The following is a 15,701-nucleotide window of genomic DNA, read 5'->3' on the forward strand; positions in this document are numbered from 1 at the left end:
TTTCCCCTTTGTCATTTAAGTGGGGGACCCCTCATAAATGGGGTAGTTCTCATTGACATAGATTTTAACGTTTTTATCGTTTAAGCGGATAAACTCATTAACAAATTTCGGAAGAGCTCTCATTCATTTTCAGAGGCTCATCCGGGGTTTAAGAGAAAGACTTGTAGACTATCCAGGAAGTCTTTTGTCCAATATCATAAGAACATTGAACGGTCTTTTTCGATCCTCGGTTCTCTCTTGATGATCTCTATTCGAATGTTACTCCCTTTTCTTGGAAAAGAGTCTTGGCAAAGAGTCAAGGAGTTCTTTTAAAAATCTCGTTCATTAGAACGTGGACAGTCGTTTTCCTTTCTTTCTCTCTTCCTCGTCCAGGAAAGATGTAGTAGAGAATTCGATGTTCAAATTACTACAATACTTACGTAGTTTATCTTTGCGTCATTTTGCTAACGCATGGGTCGAGTCATATATACGCATATCGTATTTACCTCTGCGGATAGAAGCCGAAAGAACTGTTGTTCTAATGTATTTATTTGACACTCCCTTCAACCTTCCAAGAGTTTTCGGAGTAAGAACAACTCTTCAGGTATTGTTACGACAACACCAACTCAGCATCTGTATTTAGCGAATTCTGTTTCGTTTAAATAGGCCTGCTTGAGAGTTTCCTTTTGCTCGATCGAAGGTGGTCGATCTCCAATCCTTATTTTGTTTTCTTGAAGGAAAGTATTTAGGATGGGAGATCGTTGTTCAAGAATACTATAAAGTAGTTACTACGTATATTAACCTCGCGACATGATTCTACTAAGCAGTTGAATTGTCCGAGGGGTAGGCGCATATCCTAGTTATTCTACGGATTGCGACTTAGACGAGAAGTATTCTAATTGACTGCAACATCAACTCAGCTTCTGTATTTAGCGAATTTTGTTTCGTTTAAATATGCCTGCTGAGAGTTTCCTTTGGCTCGATAATTTCATACTTATCCCTTCGTAAAAGGAGTAGCTGGCAACTCAGGCACATAGTGCGAGACGATGATCAAGGCTGCTGTTACTGTGATCTACGCAGTACCGGCTAGCTCGGTGTCATACGCTGTTGGTTACGTCTCTCTCCCTTGCGGGAATGGCTGAATAAAACCGTCTCTCTGCCCTACAATCATGGATTTTAGCCTCGGGTTGAGGAAATTTCTAGTAATCTTGAATGATCATACTGCCGTTTTACTTAGAAAATTTCAACAAGATATCTCTTATACTTGTTAGGTGCGGGTTTTACCGCACGGTAACATTTTTGTACGATTCTACCGCGGCATAGCACTATAATAATGCTCTCCTGCTTATGCAAAGCGCAGCCTTATTTAGGGAAGGAAGCCAGGCTGAGTGAGGGAATGGATGAGTTTGCTGGGGACCATTTCCTCGCTGGAGAAGCTGTTTTCCCTGAATAAACAGCATTCAGACCTCTACAAATTTTCCTCACGAAGAAATTGGAATAACATCAAAGATCTTGTAATTCTAATTTTCTCTCAACGGCTTGAGGATCACCTCGGGTGATAGCGAGAGGGTGCCAGACATCCGAACAGAGAACAGATGTTTCTGGCACATTGTCTGAAAGAATTGGAAGCCAATTTGGTCGGCTCTCCAGTTCCTCGAAGGTTGAGTTTGGATCGAGTGGCCCAAATCATCTCTGATAATTTCTCAGCTCTCTCTATGCTCGAGAAGAGAGAATTGGTTATGGGCTTGGGCACGGAACGTAACGATCCTCAAGAGGTTCGTTAAACTAGTGCACGTCCGTGCGGGTCTTCTCGATCGAAGGCAACAACTACTGACGTCTGAGTAATCCTCACTTAGAAGTATGTAGAAAGTGAGGAGAGACTGAGGGCGTCCTTCGTTAAGTTTTTCGTAATATTGAAGACGAAGGAGCTTCCTCTTAAGTTGTTCCCTTATTCATGATCCTAGAGATTAGCTTTAGTCGCCACATGTTGGCCTCTAAGAGGTGGATTCACAGAGGTCAGGTAATTCAGAGAATTGTCCAAGACCCTTCCCGAGAGAATCTGTGTAATCTAATATCGTCACTTAGTGAAGTATCTAATATCTCCTCTCTGACTCTGAAGGCGTTCAGACTATCGAGAAGCGATAAGAGCTTCAAGATTAATGGCAATCTCTTGGCCAAGGCAAAGCAGTGCTGCCTATTTTCAGTTTTCAATCGGAGGGGGCCGTTTCTGGAGATAGTGAAGGGAAATGACTGTTCCTCCACCTCGACCTCTGTGAATTTCGTTATGGTTCTATCTTTCCGTATGAAGTATGAGATAAGATAGTAGTCCTAACTATTGTAGAATATGCAAATATGTTGTTGACGGCCTCTAGGCTCAGAGATTCGGTTCTGTCAAACAACAAAGCTTCACGATCTTTGAGGTCTGTGGAGATCTTGAAATTCTCTGGATCAAAGGTTCCGGCATGGAACTTAGACGTAGTTTGAGTTTCTGATGCCTAAAGCATTTCGAACCTATCCTTTCTGCGAACTTAATACACGTGACCAGAAAGGCTAATATTCTAACCGCTCTAGCCATGGCAAGGAGGGTTAGTGAGGTTTTAGCCATCATCAGAGGTTTTGGCTTTAAAGGACATATGCGTCTGTCCGCTAAGCCTTCCGTTCTTGATAAGAACGAAAACCTGTTCTAACCACTGACCGAAGGCTTTGGAGACCAAGGGTATGGCACAAATTATTGGGCAAGGGCATTAGAGAGTCCTGTGCCCTGTAGGGTCTCTCAAGTTTTATCTTGATAAAACTATAGAAAGTCAAGGTCAACAGACAATCTGCGGTGTTCCGTAAAAAGACCAGACTAGTTCATGTCCAAGAACACCCTGGCATGATAGCCAAGGAGTTCTTTTAAGAGGTCTCATTCATTATGTTTGCATAAAGATTTGAGATTTTTTCTTAATATCAATGCTCAAGAGGTGAGGGCGCAACCTCGGAAGCATTTCAACAGAGCATGACACTCAGTAAACAAAATCCTGAGTGCCACGCTTTTGCGAAGCAACTCTGGGTTCGCTTCACACTCCCGACAATCTGCGGTGTTCCGTAAAAAGACCAGACTGGTTCATGTCCAAGAACACCCTGGCATTATAGCCAAGGAGTTCTTTTAAGAGGTCTCATTCATTATGTTTTGCATAAAGATTTGAGATTTTTTCTTAATATGAATGCTCAAGAGGTGAGGGCGCGGCCTCGGAAGCATTTCAACAGAGCATGACACTCAGTAACATCCTGAGTGCCACGCTTTAGCGAAGCAACTCTGTGTTCGCTTCACACTCCCGACGGGATGTGAAGACGACATTTCAGATCCGTAAGTCGCTAGGACCATACATATCCGTAGATATATTATTGGGTGCAAGAAGCAACAAGGGATAGGTGTGCTTTTAACTTTGAAGGGTTGGTCGCTTGAGGCGCATTCCTTTTCTTTAGCCTAGAAGTTATGGAACTAACTTTGATAGGTTAGGTCAGGTGGTGGTTTTAGCTTCGGTGCCCTCAGAAGTATGGTCATATGGTCTAGTCACATTGTGGTCACGCCCCCGTTGACAGATCATCTAGAGCGCACCAGCATTACAGGTCTCTACTCGCTGGCAACTCTAGTAACGCAGAAGCAGACTTTGGTGACAGTAATCACGAAGTCGGCTATGCTAACAGGTCAGGAACCAAGATGTATATCATCTACTTAATTTAGTTTCCCAAAAATCCTATTCTGTCTCTTCCCACCATCCGAAGGTGGGATTCAGCTATATATATATCTGTCAGGTAAGTTTCATGAACAAAATGTTATTGTTATAATACAATTAAGTTTGTTCATACTTACCTGGCAGATATATATAATTAAAGTGCCCACCCACCTCCCCTCAGGAGACAGTGGCACTGATAAAATATGAATAGAAAATGGGAATAGTTCCTGATATCCGCCTCCCAGCGGCGGGAATGGGTACTACCACCTGGCCGCCCACTGCGTGTGCCGCGAATTTTTAAATTCTGTCGGACTTCAGAAAATACAGCTATATATATATTGCCAGGTAAGTATGAACAAACTTAATTGTATTATAACAATAACATATTTACTTTAAAACAGTATTAATAATATTTCAAAGATTAATATGAACCATAATAGGATATTTTATGTATATTTGATGAAGGATGGTCTTTTTAGGGATACTTTGGTGTTTGCATGTTCAGGATAGGAGTTTATGAGCATTTTGAGAGGGGGGGTTAAACATTCGCGGATTCTAACTATTCGCGGGGGGGTCTGGTACGCATCCCCCGCGAATACGGGGGGACCACTGTACATGAGATATTTTGATATTTTAGTGAAAAGTTATTCACCAAGTGTTGCAGATGCAGCAGGTGTTATAGTTATCCACTTCAAACTGAAGCATAAGCCTAACAAAAGGTATGCTGAATGTGACAAAATTTGTTTGTCCTTTGAATCATGAGGGAACATTTAATGTATTCTAATTCTATTATGTTGATACAGCATGAGTGTCCTAGCATGGAGCATCAGGAAGAACGTGTCCATGATGAGGAAGAATGGCATGTGGAAGCCTCTGCTGTCATTCAAGATGTGAAAGATTGTGTTAGCCAGATTCATATATCATCGCTGCCTTCTTCAAATACTACCATTTTCTTCAACCTCACTACCAGGGAAAATAACATATATTGTGTAGAACTCACAGCATCCGGTTTCAGGTATGGAAACTCTAGATTCATAGATAAGTTTACACAAGTAAGTGCATGTGTAAAATTCATGTTTAACCTTCTGACTATTGCTCCTGTAAATTTGTAAATTACATTTAGCATGAACACTAAAATTTGTCTCACTGGTGATATGTAAAAGCAGCCAAAAAATATACTTATTGAATTGTGCAAAGAAATACATTTCCATCAGAGCGATTGCTCCTAAAAATTCTGATTCCTCCAAGTCATAAAAGTTGATAAAAACAAGATTGAAGTATGTACCACCTGATCTCTTTGTCCATTATTCTGATGTCACTAAGTCCTAATGGATGTCCAGTCATTTTAGTGTTCTAGCAGCATATATTGGTGTTAAAGTACATATAGATTACAGGAGCAAACTAGGTTAGTGCTGAATACTCTTCATTTTCATATACAGGCAGTCCCCGGGTTACGACAGTCTCGGCTTCCGACGTTCCCAGGTTAAGGCGCTTTTCAATCATATTCATCAGGAATTATTTCCAGGGTTACGACGCCTACAACAATGATCTGGCAAATGAAATATGACACCAAAAATGCAAAATAATCAATATTTCAAGGTTTTTTGATGAAAAATGCAATAAGAATGCAGTTTACATAGTTTTCAATGCACCCAAAGCATTAAAAGTAAGGTTGTTCCGATACGTAATACAAACCCTCGGTCCTTTAACAATAGGAAGTAGCTAGCGGCAGCTGGAACGGTCGTAAGCTTCGAACAAGGGGAGAACGGTAGTTAACTGCTTGTCCGATCGTCGCGCGCCGCGCGACTGGGAGGTAAACAAATCACTTTTGCTTTCGGCCGTATGTGGGAAGGACGTGTTCGCCATCGCTCTGCCCGCTTTGTCGTTTGCTTTGACTTTGAGTATTTGCCTCTCTTTCTGTATAAATCAGGAGTGACTGTAAGTACTTTTACAATTCTATTGATCTTGCAATGAGTGAATTGGAAGAAATGGAGATATCACCGCGCCCTCCAGTCGCCCGTAGAGTGTGTCCCGGGCTGGAGGGGCGTAGATGTGGAGGTTTCAGGTCATTCGTTGACGTGGACCCCCATGAGGTTTGTACTCGTTGCCGGGGGCGAGAGTGCTCCCGCAACGAACCTTGTGTCATATGTGTTAATTGGTCCGAGGCGCAGTGGGTGCTGTACGAGGGCAGGAAGAGACTTAGGCCGGCCAAAAAGAAGTCATCGGAAAGTCCAGTGACTCCTTTGGTGACGGACACTTCGTCCTCTTTCCTGCCCCCGGCCAGCCCCCATGTTTCGCGCCTTCCCCTGCGGGGGGGGGTAGCGGAGTCCTTTTCCTCTCTCGATCCGTCGAGTGTGGATGAGGGCGCCCGCTACCCGGACGTACAGCTGTACTCGGGGTCTTCCGTCCGCTCTGGGGGGGGGTGTTTCTTCCCCAGGGCGCGAGGAAGCCCCTCCAACTAACCCGACTATTGCTTCCGCAGGTGTGCCATCAGCGAAGGACGACTTGGGACAGGTGTGGGAGTCGCTGGGACTGCAGGGAGTGCCCAGCATCCAGGGGTTGCTTCAGCGGTTGGCGGGGTCGGCGGTGGTCACTCATGGTGCGGTGACCACCACTACTACCACAATAACGACACCAAAGCGTATGAGTGCCACCACCATCTGGTATATACGCCCCATATAATGTCGGTGACACCCACGGTGGCTTATACAAAAACCCATTGCTGCGTGCCAAGGAGGACGGTGCCCACCACCACCTGGATTTTTTCCTTTGCCGACCCCGGACTTCCGCTGCCCAAAGAGTACCCCCTGGACCTGCCGCCAGTGCCACGGATGACGGTTGGACTGCCGACAGGACGCCTGGCTTCACCCGTGGTACCTGCCGTGCCTGCCGTACCTGTTGCCGTTCCAGCTACTCTTTCCCTTTCAGATCGGCCTGCACATTCCCTTTCAGATGTTCCTGCCGTTCCTGCTGTTCCCGGACCTGTTCCTGTTGTTCCTGCTGCTGGTGTTGCTGTCACAGTCTCAGGTCTTTCCGGACAGGTGCAGTCGGGCCCTGTTGCTTCGGCAACTGGCCCCGGCTCCCTCCTGGATGGAAGACCTGACGTCTGTTCTGCGGAGCCTGGCGAAGAAGAAGAGGAAGAGGAAGAAGGTGTCGTCGTCGTCTTCATCGTCTTCTTCGTCGTCTGCTGCCTCTCCTTCCCCTTCGACTTCTAAGGCTAAAACAGCCGAAGAAGAAGAAGGCTGCCTCCTCCCCCCCTAAGAAGACTCCTTCGGGATCTTCTAAGGGCCGGCTCGCTCAGGCGAGCTGGGGAGCTCTTCTGCTGGTCCTCCTGTTCCTTCGGGAACGGGGCCCGTCGCTTCTTCTGCAAAGAAGAAGTCGACGGGGACCAGAGGTGCACCAGCCTCGGCTGGTGCGTCCTCACCTGGTGCTAGCGGTTCTGCCGCTAAACCAGGTTCCGTCTCGGCCGCTTCTCGTTCGCGAGAAGCACCGAGTGGACGCCCTTCCAAAGAGGACCGTCCAGCCAAAGTTTGGACCGGCCCGAGCTCCGCTCGCCGTCAAGACAGCGGCGCGGAGCAGAAGACTGGCGAGAGTCGTGCACACGACTCTTCGCCAGGCCAGTGGACGCTCTCGCAGCGATCAACTGGCTGCTCGGGCTGACGTGACGGTCGCTGACCGGCCACGGGTTGAGGCGAGGAAGGAGTTTTCCAGTCCCCACGGCCGCCGGTACCAGCCGTAGGTAACCAGCGGTTTGAACGCGCGAGAGGACGCTGGACGGTCTCGACGCGACAGGGAGCCTAGCAGGTCACCCGTCCGCCGCTCCCGTGGGACCGGGCGGAGACGGTTGACCAGCGGCAGCTCGCCTGACGCTAGAGATCGGTCTCGACTTTCTCAGCCGAGCCAATCGCCCCAGGCGAGCGGCAAGGCTAGGCCTGCTGCTCGACCGTCACCGCGGGTTGACGATCAGCAGAGCCCTCCACGCACGGCTGGTCCTGCCAGCGAGCGAGGGGGGAGCGTCAGGTCTGCCTCTCCCGTACCTTCAACCTCCTCGGGCTATACCGGGAGGAGCGAGGTACCAAGGAGCGATCACGAGAGGTGCGCCGCTCGTGACCCAGCTATGACGCCGTACGGCTCAGGCACGGTCTTAGGACCGACCAGAACGTACGCGCAAGTAGTTGGAGGCGACCGTCAGGGGTCTGTCGCTGTTCCTCCTTCTGAAGGAGGAGTATCGAGGGATATGCTCTTGCTGGAGGGACTGGACGGTCCTACTCCACAAGACGCTGTAACGCCTGAGATACAGAGGAACTTCGCAGAGGTCATTAAGCTGATGCGTCCTGCATAATGACCTTGCGGAAGGATCGCCGCTACCACCAGCAGAGCCACGTCCCGGCTCGAATCATTTTGGGGTCCCAAGAGGGAGCCCAAAATGATGATGGGGTTGCCACGATCGGAGCTTGCGGCTCGGTCCTGGATCAGGTGGAGAATCTCGTCTCCGGACGGGAGGACTCGCTAAAATCCGGACGGTCCTCTAAGCTGCTTCCTCCTCCTCTACAGCGGCAGAGGCGATTTTACGTGCCATCGGAAGACCCGATACTGCCGAAACAGGTTAACCCGGAGTTAGCGAGGCTGACTCCAGGTGTGGTCCCTGCAGCAGCTCCTGTCGGAGAACTTATGGTTCTCGCAGCAGGAGGCACTTGCCCTGGAATCTACCGCTATGGCAGCATTCCAGGCAGTTTCCTGGTTGGATTTGTGGTCCCTCACAATATCCAAAGTAGCGGCCGGCTCTGGGAGTTCTGCTCTCGAAGACGACGCTTCTTTCAGGAGACTGTGCCAGTCTGGAGGAAGAGCAATCTCTTACCTCGCCCATCAGACTGCTAACCTGTGGGCCAACTTGGTTCTTCGACGTAGGGACGCAGTCCTTACCCGAGTGACCAAGGGGGCCGGGCGTGAGGCGGCACTCGGGCTACGAAATGGACCTCTTAGGAGTTTCCCAGCTCTCTTTCCTGGAGAGATGGTGGACGCTGCGGTGGAACGGCGGCGCACTGACGAGAGTGACCGCTTAGTCCACCAGGCAGTCTCGAAGGTTTCTGGGCAACCTCGAGTAACTGCGGCCAAACCAAAGAGCTTGGCTAGCGCTTCCACGGCGGCGAAGACGGTTGGGGCACCGTCCAAACCCCCGTGTGAAGACTCCAGCTGTTTCAACTTCTGCTAGAGGAGGCCGCAACCAGCCCTCCTCCCAGCCCTCCACTTTCCCCGATGGAGGTGCTGGAAAGAAGTCGAAACGAGGAGGGAAACGCTAGGGACGGCGTTACCCCCCCTCCCTAACTGCCGGGGAAAAAAAAAAAAAAAACCGGAAAAGGGTGGGGGGGTGGCCTGGCGAGCCATTGGGCGACCTTGGCAGCGCTACGGCGCCGAGAACTGGATAGTAGACGTCCTTCGGGAGGGATATCTACTACCCTTCGAGTCTCGGCCCCCCCGCACTCTCCAAACCGGTCCATCTACAGACCTACGTCCGGGGATCAGCAAAGGACAACGCTCTTCGACAGGAGATCAAGACCATGCTGGCGAAACGAGCTGTAGAAATCGTGGAGGACCAGTCACCGGGCTTTTACAGCCGCCTCTTCCTAGTGGAGAAGGCATCGGGGGCTGGCGTCCGGTGATAGACCTCTCTCCCTGAACCGCTTCGTTCGCACGACGCGGTTCACGATGGAGTCGGCACGCTCAGTGCTCGACTCGATCAGGGGGAACGATTTCATGCTTTCAGTGGACCTGAAGGACGCGTATTTTCAAATACCCATCCATCAGTCCTTCCAGAAAGTACCCTCCGCTTCATCTTCGACGGGACGGTGTACCAATTCAGGGCACTTTGTTTCGGTCTCTCAACCGCCCCACAGGTGTTCACGCGAGTGTTCACTCTGGTGTCGGCTTGGGCCCATTCGAACGGGATAACGTCTTCTGAGGTATCTCGACGATTGGCTAGTCCTGGCGAGCTCCCGCTCGCAGTTGCTACAGGACAGAGATCGACTCCTCAAGTTTTGTCGCGATCTGGGGATCGTGATAAACTACGAGAAGTCCGACCTCGAACCCAAGCAAGATGAGAAGTACCTGGGTATGCTGATAGACACGGTAGCAGGGCAAGTCTTTCCCGCAGACTTGCGTATCAGCAAATTCAGGGAGGCAGCCGGCCGGTTCCTGTCTCAGGAACAGGCAGCACAGCAATGGCAAGTCGTGATCGGCCATCTGTTGTCACTCGAGAAGTAGTCCCTCACGGGCGTCTTCACCTGCGGTCTCTCCAGTGGAGACTAAGGGAGAGTTGGTCTCAGGCCAAGGATCCTCCTTACTTTCCCGTGGCTATCACGGACAAGGTGAGGCAGGACCTAGCCTGGTGGCTCGACGACAAGAACCTCTTAAGAGGAGTGCCCATACGCACTCCCCCCCCGGAGATGCTTCTGTTCTCAGACGCATCGACCGAGGGATGGGGCGCACACCTGGAGGAGTTGCTGGCTGCAGGTGTGTGGGACCATCACGAGAAGCACCTTCACATCAATGTCCTGGAACTCAAGGCGGCGTTCAAAACGCTCTCCAAGAGTTTTCAGGACCGCTTGGGGTACACTCAGTGGTGTTGATGTGCGACAACACCACAGTAGTGGCATATGTCAACAAGCAGGGGGGGCTAGTGTCTCTTCCGCTCCATCAGTTGACGGTGCAGGTGCACGAGTGGGCCACGGCTCACTCGATAGAGCTGTCAGCACGCTACATTCCAGGCAAGAGGAATGTAGTAGCAGACAAGCTCAACCGTCGGGATCAGGTGATAGGGACCGAATGGTCTCTACACCAAGACGTAGCGGAAAGGCTCTTCAACCATGTGGGGGCAGGACCGGTCGTAGACCTGTTCGCCACCCGCCACAACAGAAAACTTCAGGTTTTCTTTTCAGCTGTGCCGGACCCATGGGCAGCTGCAGAGGACGCTCTCCAACACCCCTCCCTGGGACAACCTCTTCGCGTACGCCTTTCCTCCCTTCTGTCTGATTCGGAAAGTGATCAGTCGAGCGCTGGTCACTCCCAATCTCAGAATGATCCTGGTGGCTCCCAAACGGCCACAAGCCGTTTGGTATCCGGACCTGCTGGCTCTTCTTGCGGACGCACCGAGAGAGCTACCCACTTGGCACAACCTTCTAGCCCAGCCACACGTAGAACGGTACCACCAAGCAGTCCAGTCCCTTCAACTTCACGGCTGGCTGTTATCCACCATCTCTTGCGAACGAGAGGCTTTTCTCGTAGCGCAGCAACAGAGATGGCTGGACACGTCAGACATTCCTCTGCAGCTGTGTACCAGGGGAAGTGGGCCGTCTTCTGTGGTTGGTGTCGTAGACAGGGTCTGTCTCCTCTCAGAGCCACTCTTCAGCAGGTAGCGGATTTCCTCGTGTTTCTTCGCCGAGAGAAGCTCCTCTCAGTACCCACAGTTAAGGGATATAGAGCCGCCCTGGCTCTCGTCCTAAAAAACTGAGGGGACTGGGACATCTCGAATTCGTTCGAGATATCCTTGCTAATGAGGAGCTTCGAAAGGTCTTGCCCATCCAGGGAACTCAGGCCCCCTGCGTGGGATGTGACTCTCGTACTTAGGAGTTTGACTCGAAGACCCTTCGAGCCACTCCGAGAGTCGTCAGACAGGGATCTGACCCTCAAGACCCTCTTCTTGCTGGCCCTGGCATCGGCGAAGAGAGTAGGGGAACTACATGGCCTTTCTTATGATGTTAAACATACCAGAGGCTGGGGATCTGTGACGCTCGATTTCGTCCCGAACTTCGTAGCTAAGACCCAGAATCCCTCGATCCCTGACGACAGGTTCGAGTCTTTCACGATCCCCTCCCTCCTGGACTTCACCGATAATGATGCGGATGAGATGCTGCTTTGTCCTGTGAGGGCGCTACGGCGCTATCTGAAGAGAACTCGACGTCTCAGGCCTGAGTGTCGACGCCTCTTCGTTAGCACTGGGGTTACCAAGAAAGAAGTCTCCAAGAACACGCGTTTCTTTCTGGCTGCGTGAGGTGATCAGGAGAGCGTACGAAGCTGATGGTAGCGACGACATCCGTACGCTCCGACCGAGAGCCCACGAATTCTCAGAGGTATCGGACCCTCCTTAGCGTTCCGTAAAGAACTTCTTCTCCGTGGCGCAGGTCCTGAAGGCAGGTGTCTGGGCCCCACCAGACCACCTTCACGTCCTTCTACCTTCGGGATATTGCCCACAAGTCCTTGGATACTTTTTCCTTGGGACCTGTGGTGGCTGCTCAACACGTTGTGTAAGCTTACCCAGCACCCGAGCAGGCAGAACAGCATCGATTCCTGGTATGACTGGGAGAATGAATGCGTGAATGAGAGAGTGACTGGCTTCTCTTCACCATCTTTTTCTACCTCTACCTGTGGGCAGAGGGATACGGTCGTTACCTTGCTGGAAGGGAGTCAGATGCAGGTAAGCTATTCAACAGAGCCCCATCCTACCTCTTTAACTAGAGATAGGAGTAAATATCCACCACTTTCTCCAACAAGGGGGAGAAAGTGGATGCCGACATGAGACAAACCCATTACTTTACATTTGCTCATGTATAGGAAAAAGTTCTTACAATGCTGGTACAAAGAGACACGCTTGCCTCTCTCTTAGTACTCGGCCCAGAGGTCTGACCATTGATCCTGCGGGCACACACCCCGATCAATCGGACAGAGGCTTGGATCCCTCCCTCGCTCTTACGACCAGGGAGGCATTCCAGGGATGGACGAAACACCAGTCTGTTCATCAAAAAGACTCAGATTCCTCCCACCAAGAAGTGAGTCTTCCTATTGTTAAAGGACCGAGGGTTTGTATTACGTATCGGAACAAATGACAATTTGTCGAAAATTGCATTTTTCCTAACTATACAAACCTGAGGTCCTTTTACATATAGTCCCTCCTCATGCCACCCCTCACTCTGCGTATTTTGCATGGGCCAAAAGCAAAAGTGATTTGTTTACCTCCCAGCCGCGCGACGATCGGACAAGCAGTTAACTACCGTTCTCCCCTTGTTCGAAGCTTACGACCGTTCCAGCTGCCGCTAGCTACTTCCTATTGTTAAAGGACCTCAGGTTTGTATAGTTAGGAAAAATGCAATTTTCGACAAATTGTCATTTTTCTTAGGATTTTTTATGACGTTCTGGCTTACGACGATTTTCGGGTACGACGCGTTTCAAGAACGGAACCCCGTCGTAACCCGTGGACTGCCTATAAGTGAAGTTTGTACACAAATTATATTTTGTTCATGAAACTTACCTGTCAGATATATATATAGCTGTATTTTCTGAAATCCCGACATAATTTTAAAAACTTCCGACACACCCATTGGTCGGCCAGGTGGTTAGTACCCATTCCCGCCGCTGGGAGGCGGGTAACAGGAACCATTCCCATTTTCTATTCATAATTTTTCTGTCGCCGGTGCTGAAAACACCTGTTTTCAGTACCTCCGTCTTAGGATTTTGGAAGCTTCATTGCCGCTAAGTATCCTAATTGTCTTTTGATTTATTTACTTGGATTTGTGGCTAGGCATACGCTATCTTAAATTGATTTGAATTTGATTCATTTTTGCATAAGATATCTGAATCTAGTTAGGCTAGTTTCAGACGGGGTTGTCTGCAAAGATAGGGTGTGGCTACCGAAAGCTTCGGTAGATCCGCACTTGGTATGTACGAGGGGTATGGGTCTTGCTTCTTTGTTGAGATTTGTCATGTAAGGAGTGTGAGACTTTGTCTATTCCGTAAGGAAGTCGTATGATTCGTATGTACGCAATTAATCAGTAAACATGTCTAATTCCGTAAGGAAGACGTATGATTCGTATGTACGCAATTAATCAGTAACAAAAGTCAGGTTAGTGAACCTGCTAACCTTCCTGTAGACTTTATTTTGCCTAACCCTGTAGTATGGCCTACGGGCTATGAATATGTCTACAAGAGGTGCTCGCTCTTCTTCATTGCTGTGAAGAGTGCTACTTCTGTAATTATTACTCCTAACCCTGTAGTGTTGCCTTCGGGCCCTAAAACAGTGTCTGTAGAGGAATTGCCCTTTCTCTGATACTCTTTCGATTCGTAACTTAGAATCAAAAGTGCTTGCTTTAGAGAGCAAAAGTGAAGTGCAGAAGTGCAGTGATACCCCTTGTGTAGTGGAGGGTGCGTCAGATCAGCCTCGTTTCGCCTCTAGGCCGGGACCTCTGCTTGACTCCCAGGACCCGGGGAGGGAGCATGTCGAAAGCCTAAGGAGGGTTACAAGGAACCCCCACCGATCTGGCGTGCCTTCGGCAGTTTCTGATGAAAATCCCCAGACTGCCAAAGTGCGTGCCCATGCACGAATCCTGAAGGATTGCTTCTCGTCCTCCGAAGCGTCCTCCCCGTGCAGGGGTTGGAGCTTTCGGAAGGACTCGCGCCCTCTAAATAGAAGCTTTATAGAAGAGGACGCTTCACGTCCTCTCTCTCTCTCTCTCGTTATGCGTTTCAGTGAGAAGTAAGAAGGCGAACGTCGCCGGAACTCGTGTCCTTCTTTCCACCGAGAAATACGTAAAAGAAGTCATAGTAGCAGGAAGCTTTTGAGAGCGGACTTACAAGCTTTTTTACTGTCAGAATAAGAAGGCGTTCCCTCTCGACTTGGACGGGACGCTTGGATGGACGCCAGGCGCGCGCGGGTGCATGCCGAGCGCGCGGCCAGTGGACGCCGAGCGCGCTCCAGTGGACGCCGAGCGTGCGCCAGTGGACGCCGAGCGTGCACCAGCACACGCCAGGTGTGTCGCCTGGCTGAACGTTTCTGTTGAACTCTTCAAGCTCTTGTTTCAGATTTGGGCCTTAAGAATTTTTACCTCTACCTTCGGTGATACCTTCTACCTCACCTGCAAAGAATGTGAAGTAGGCAGTGCTTCGGAGGAAGCTTAAAGTGAACAGGCAACTTCTTCTTCGAAACCCAGCAAGACATCGGGTTTCGTGAATTCAAGAGGTCTCTGTCATTTAATATTGCTTTTCGCATAGGTGGATGGAGTTAAGGAAAGCTCAAGGGAAGATCTCGTTTGCTCTACCGCAGTCAAGACTTTGTGATAAGGCAGTTACGGGTTATGTAAAAGCTCGACGTCCTACACGTCATGACGCTCGACTACTTTCGGTAGGATTCTTGCAAAAGCACTCATCAAGAGGACGCTCTTCAGGAAAGCGCAAGACAGGACTTCCTTTGCCATACTGCCAATAAAGCCCCCATTGACAATGTACTATCGTTTTGTCAAGTAAGTGGGTATCCCCTCATTGACAAAATATCTCCTTGTCCTGTAAATGGGTTAGTTCTCATTGACAAACATCTCATTAACTTTATATTGCGTAAGCGGATAAGCTCTTATTGACAAGATTTGGAAGAGCTCTTATTCATCATTCGCAGACTCGTACAAGAAATAGACTTGTAGACTACGTCAATGACCGCTTATGTCCAGTAACATAAGAAGCTTGAGCTGTCTGCTTCGATTCTCTAAGTTTTGTTCATGAAACTTGCCTGTCAGATATGTATGTAGCTGTATTTCCGAATTCAGCTATATATATGTCTGCCAGATAAGTATGAACAAACTTTATTGTAATATAATATCATATTTTGCCTTGCGTTATTTTACTACTGGTTGGTTCAAGTCATATACGCTTGCTGTAGTTACCTCTTCGGATGGCAACCGAAAGGTCTATTGTCTATTATTTTAAGGACATTTAATCGTTACTCCCTGCAGCCTTCCAGGAGTTTCCGATTTATCTTTTACCGTTGTATGGTAGTGTTCTGACGACACAAACGCATCTATATATGTAAGTGTTTACATAATAAAATATGGAATGTTAGTCCATATATATAAAAGACTAAAACTAAAGAGGTCAACCAGATTGCTTGCAGGAATGTGATCAGACTAGAGACGCTAAAGATGACGTATACAATAAAAGTAGGCTAAGATAACATGCCGTCACCTGTAG

At 49.2% G+C, this 15,701-nt stretch overlaps 1 protein-coding gene across 4 annotated transcripts in view; it reads left to right on the forward strand.

The window, feature by feature from the left end:
• LOC135219525 (GSK3-beta interaction protein-like) overlaps positions 1 to 15,701 on the forward strand; it is a 48,248-nt gene that overhangs the window by 11,448 nt on the left and 21,099 nt on the right. For all 4 annotated transcript variants that reach the window (XM_064256361.1, XM_064256360.1, XM_064256359.1 and 1 more), the window contains exon 2: positions 4,502 to 4,713. In XM_064256361.1, coding sequence (XP_064112431.1) covers positions 4,517 to 4,713 — 197 coding nt within the window. In that variant the 5' untranslated portion in view covers positions 4,502 to 4,516. The remainder of the gene's footprint in view (positions 1 to 4,501; positions 4,714 to 15,701) is intronic.

Source organism: Macrobrachium nipponense, chromosome 1 (genome assembly GCF_015104395.2).
Source record: "Macrobrachium nipponense isolate FS-2020 chromosome 1, ASM1510439v2, whole genome shotgun sequence".
Lineage (NCBI taxonomy): Eukaryota > Metazoa > Arthropoda > Malacostraca > Decapoda > Palaemonidae > Macrobrachium > Macrobrachium nipponense.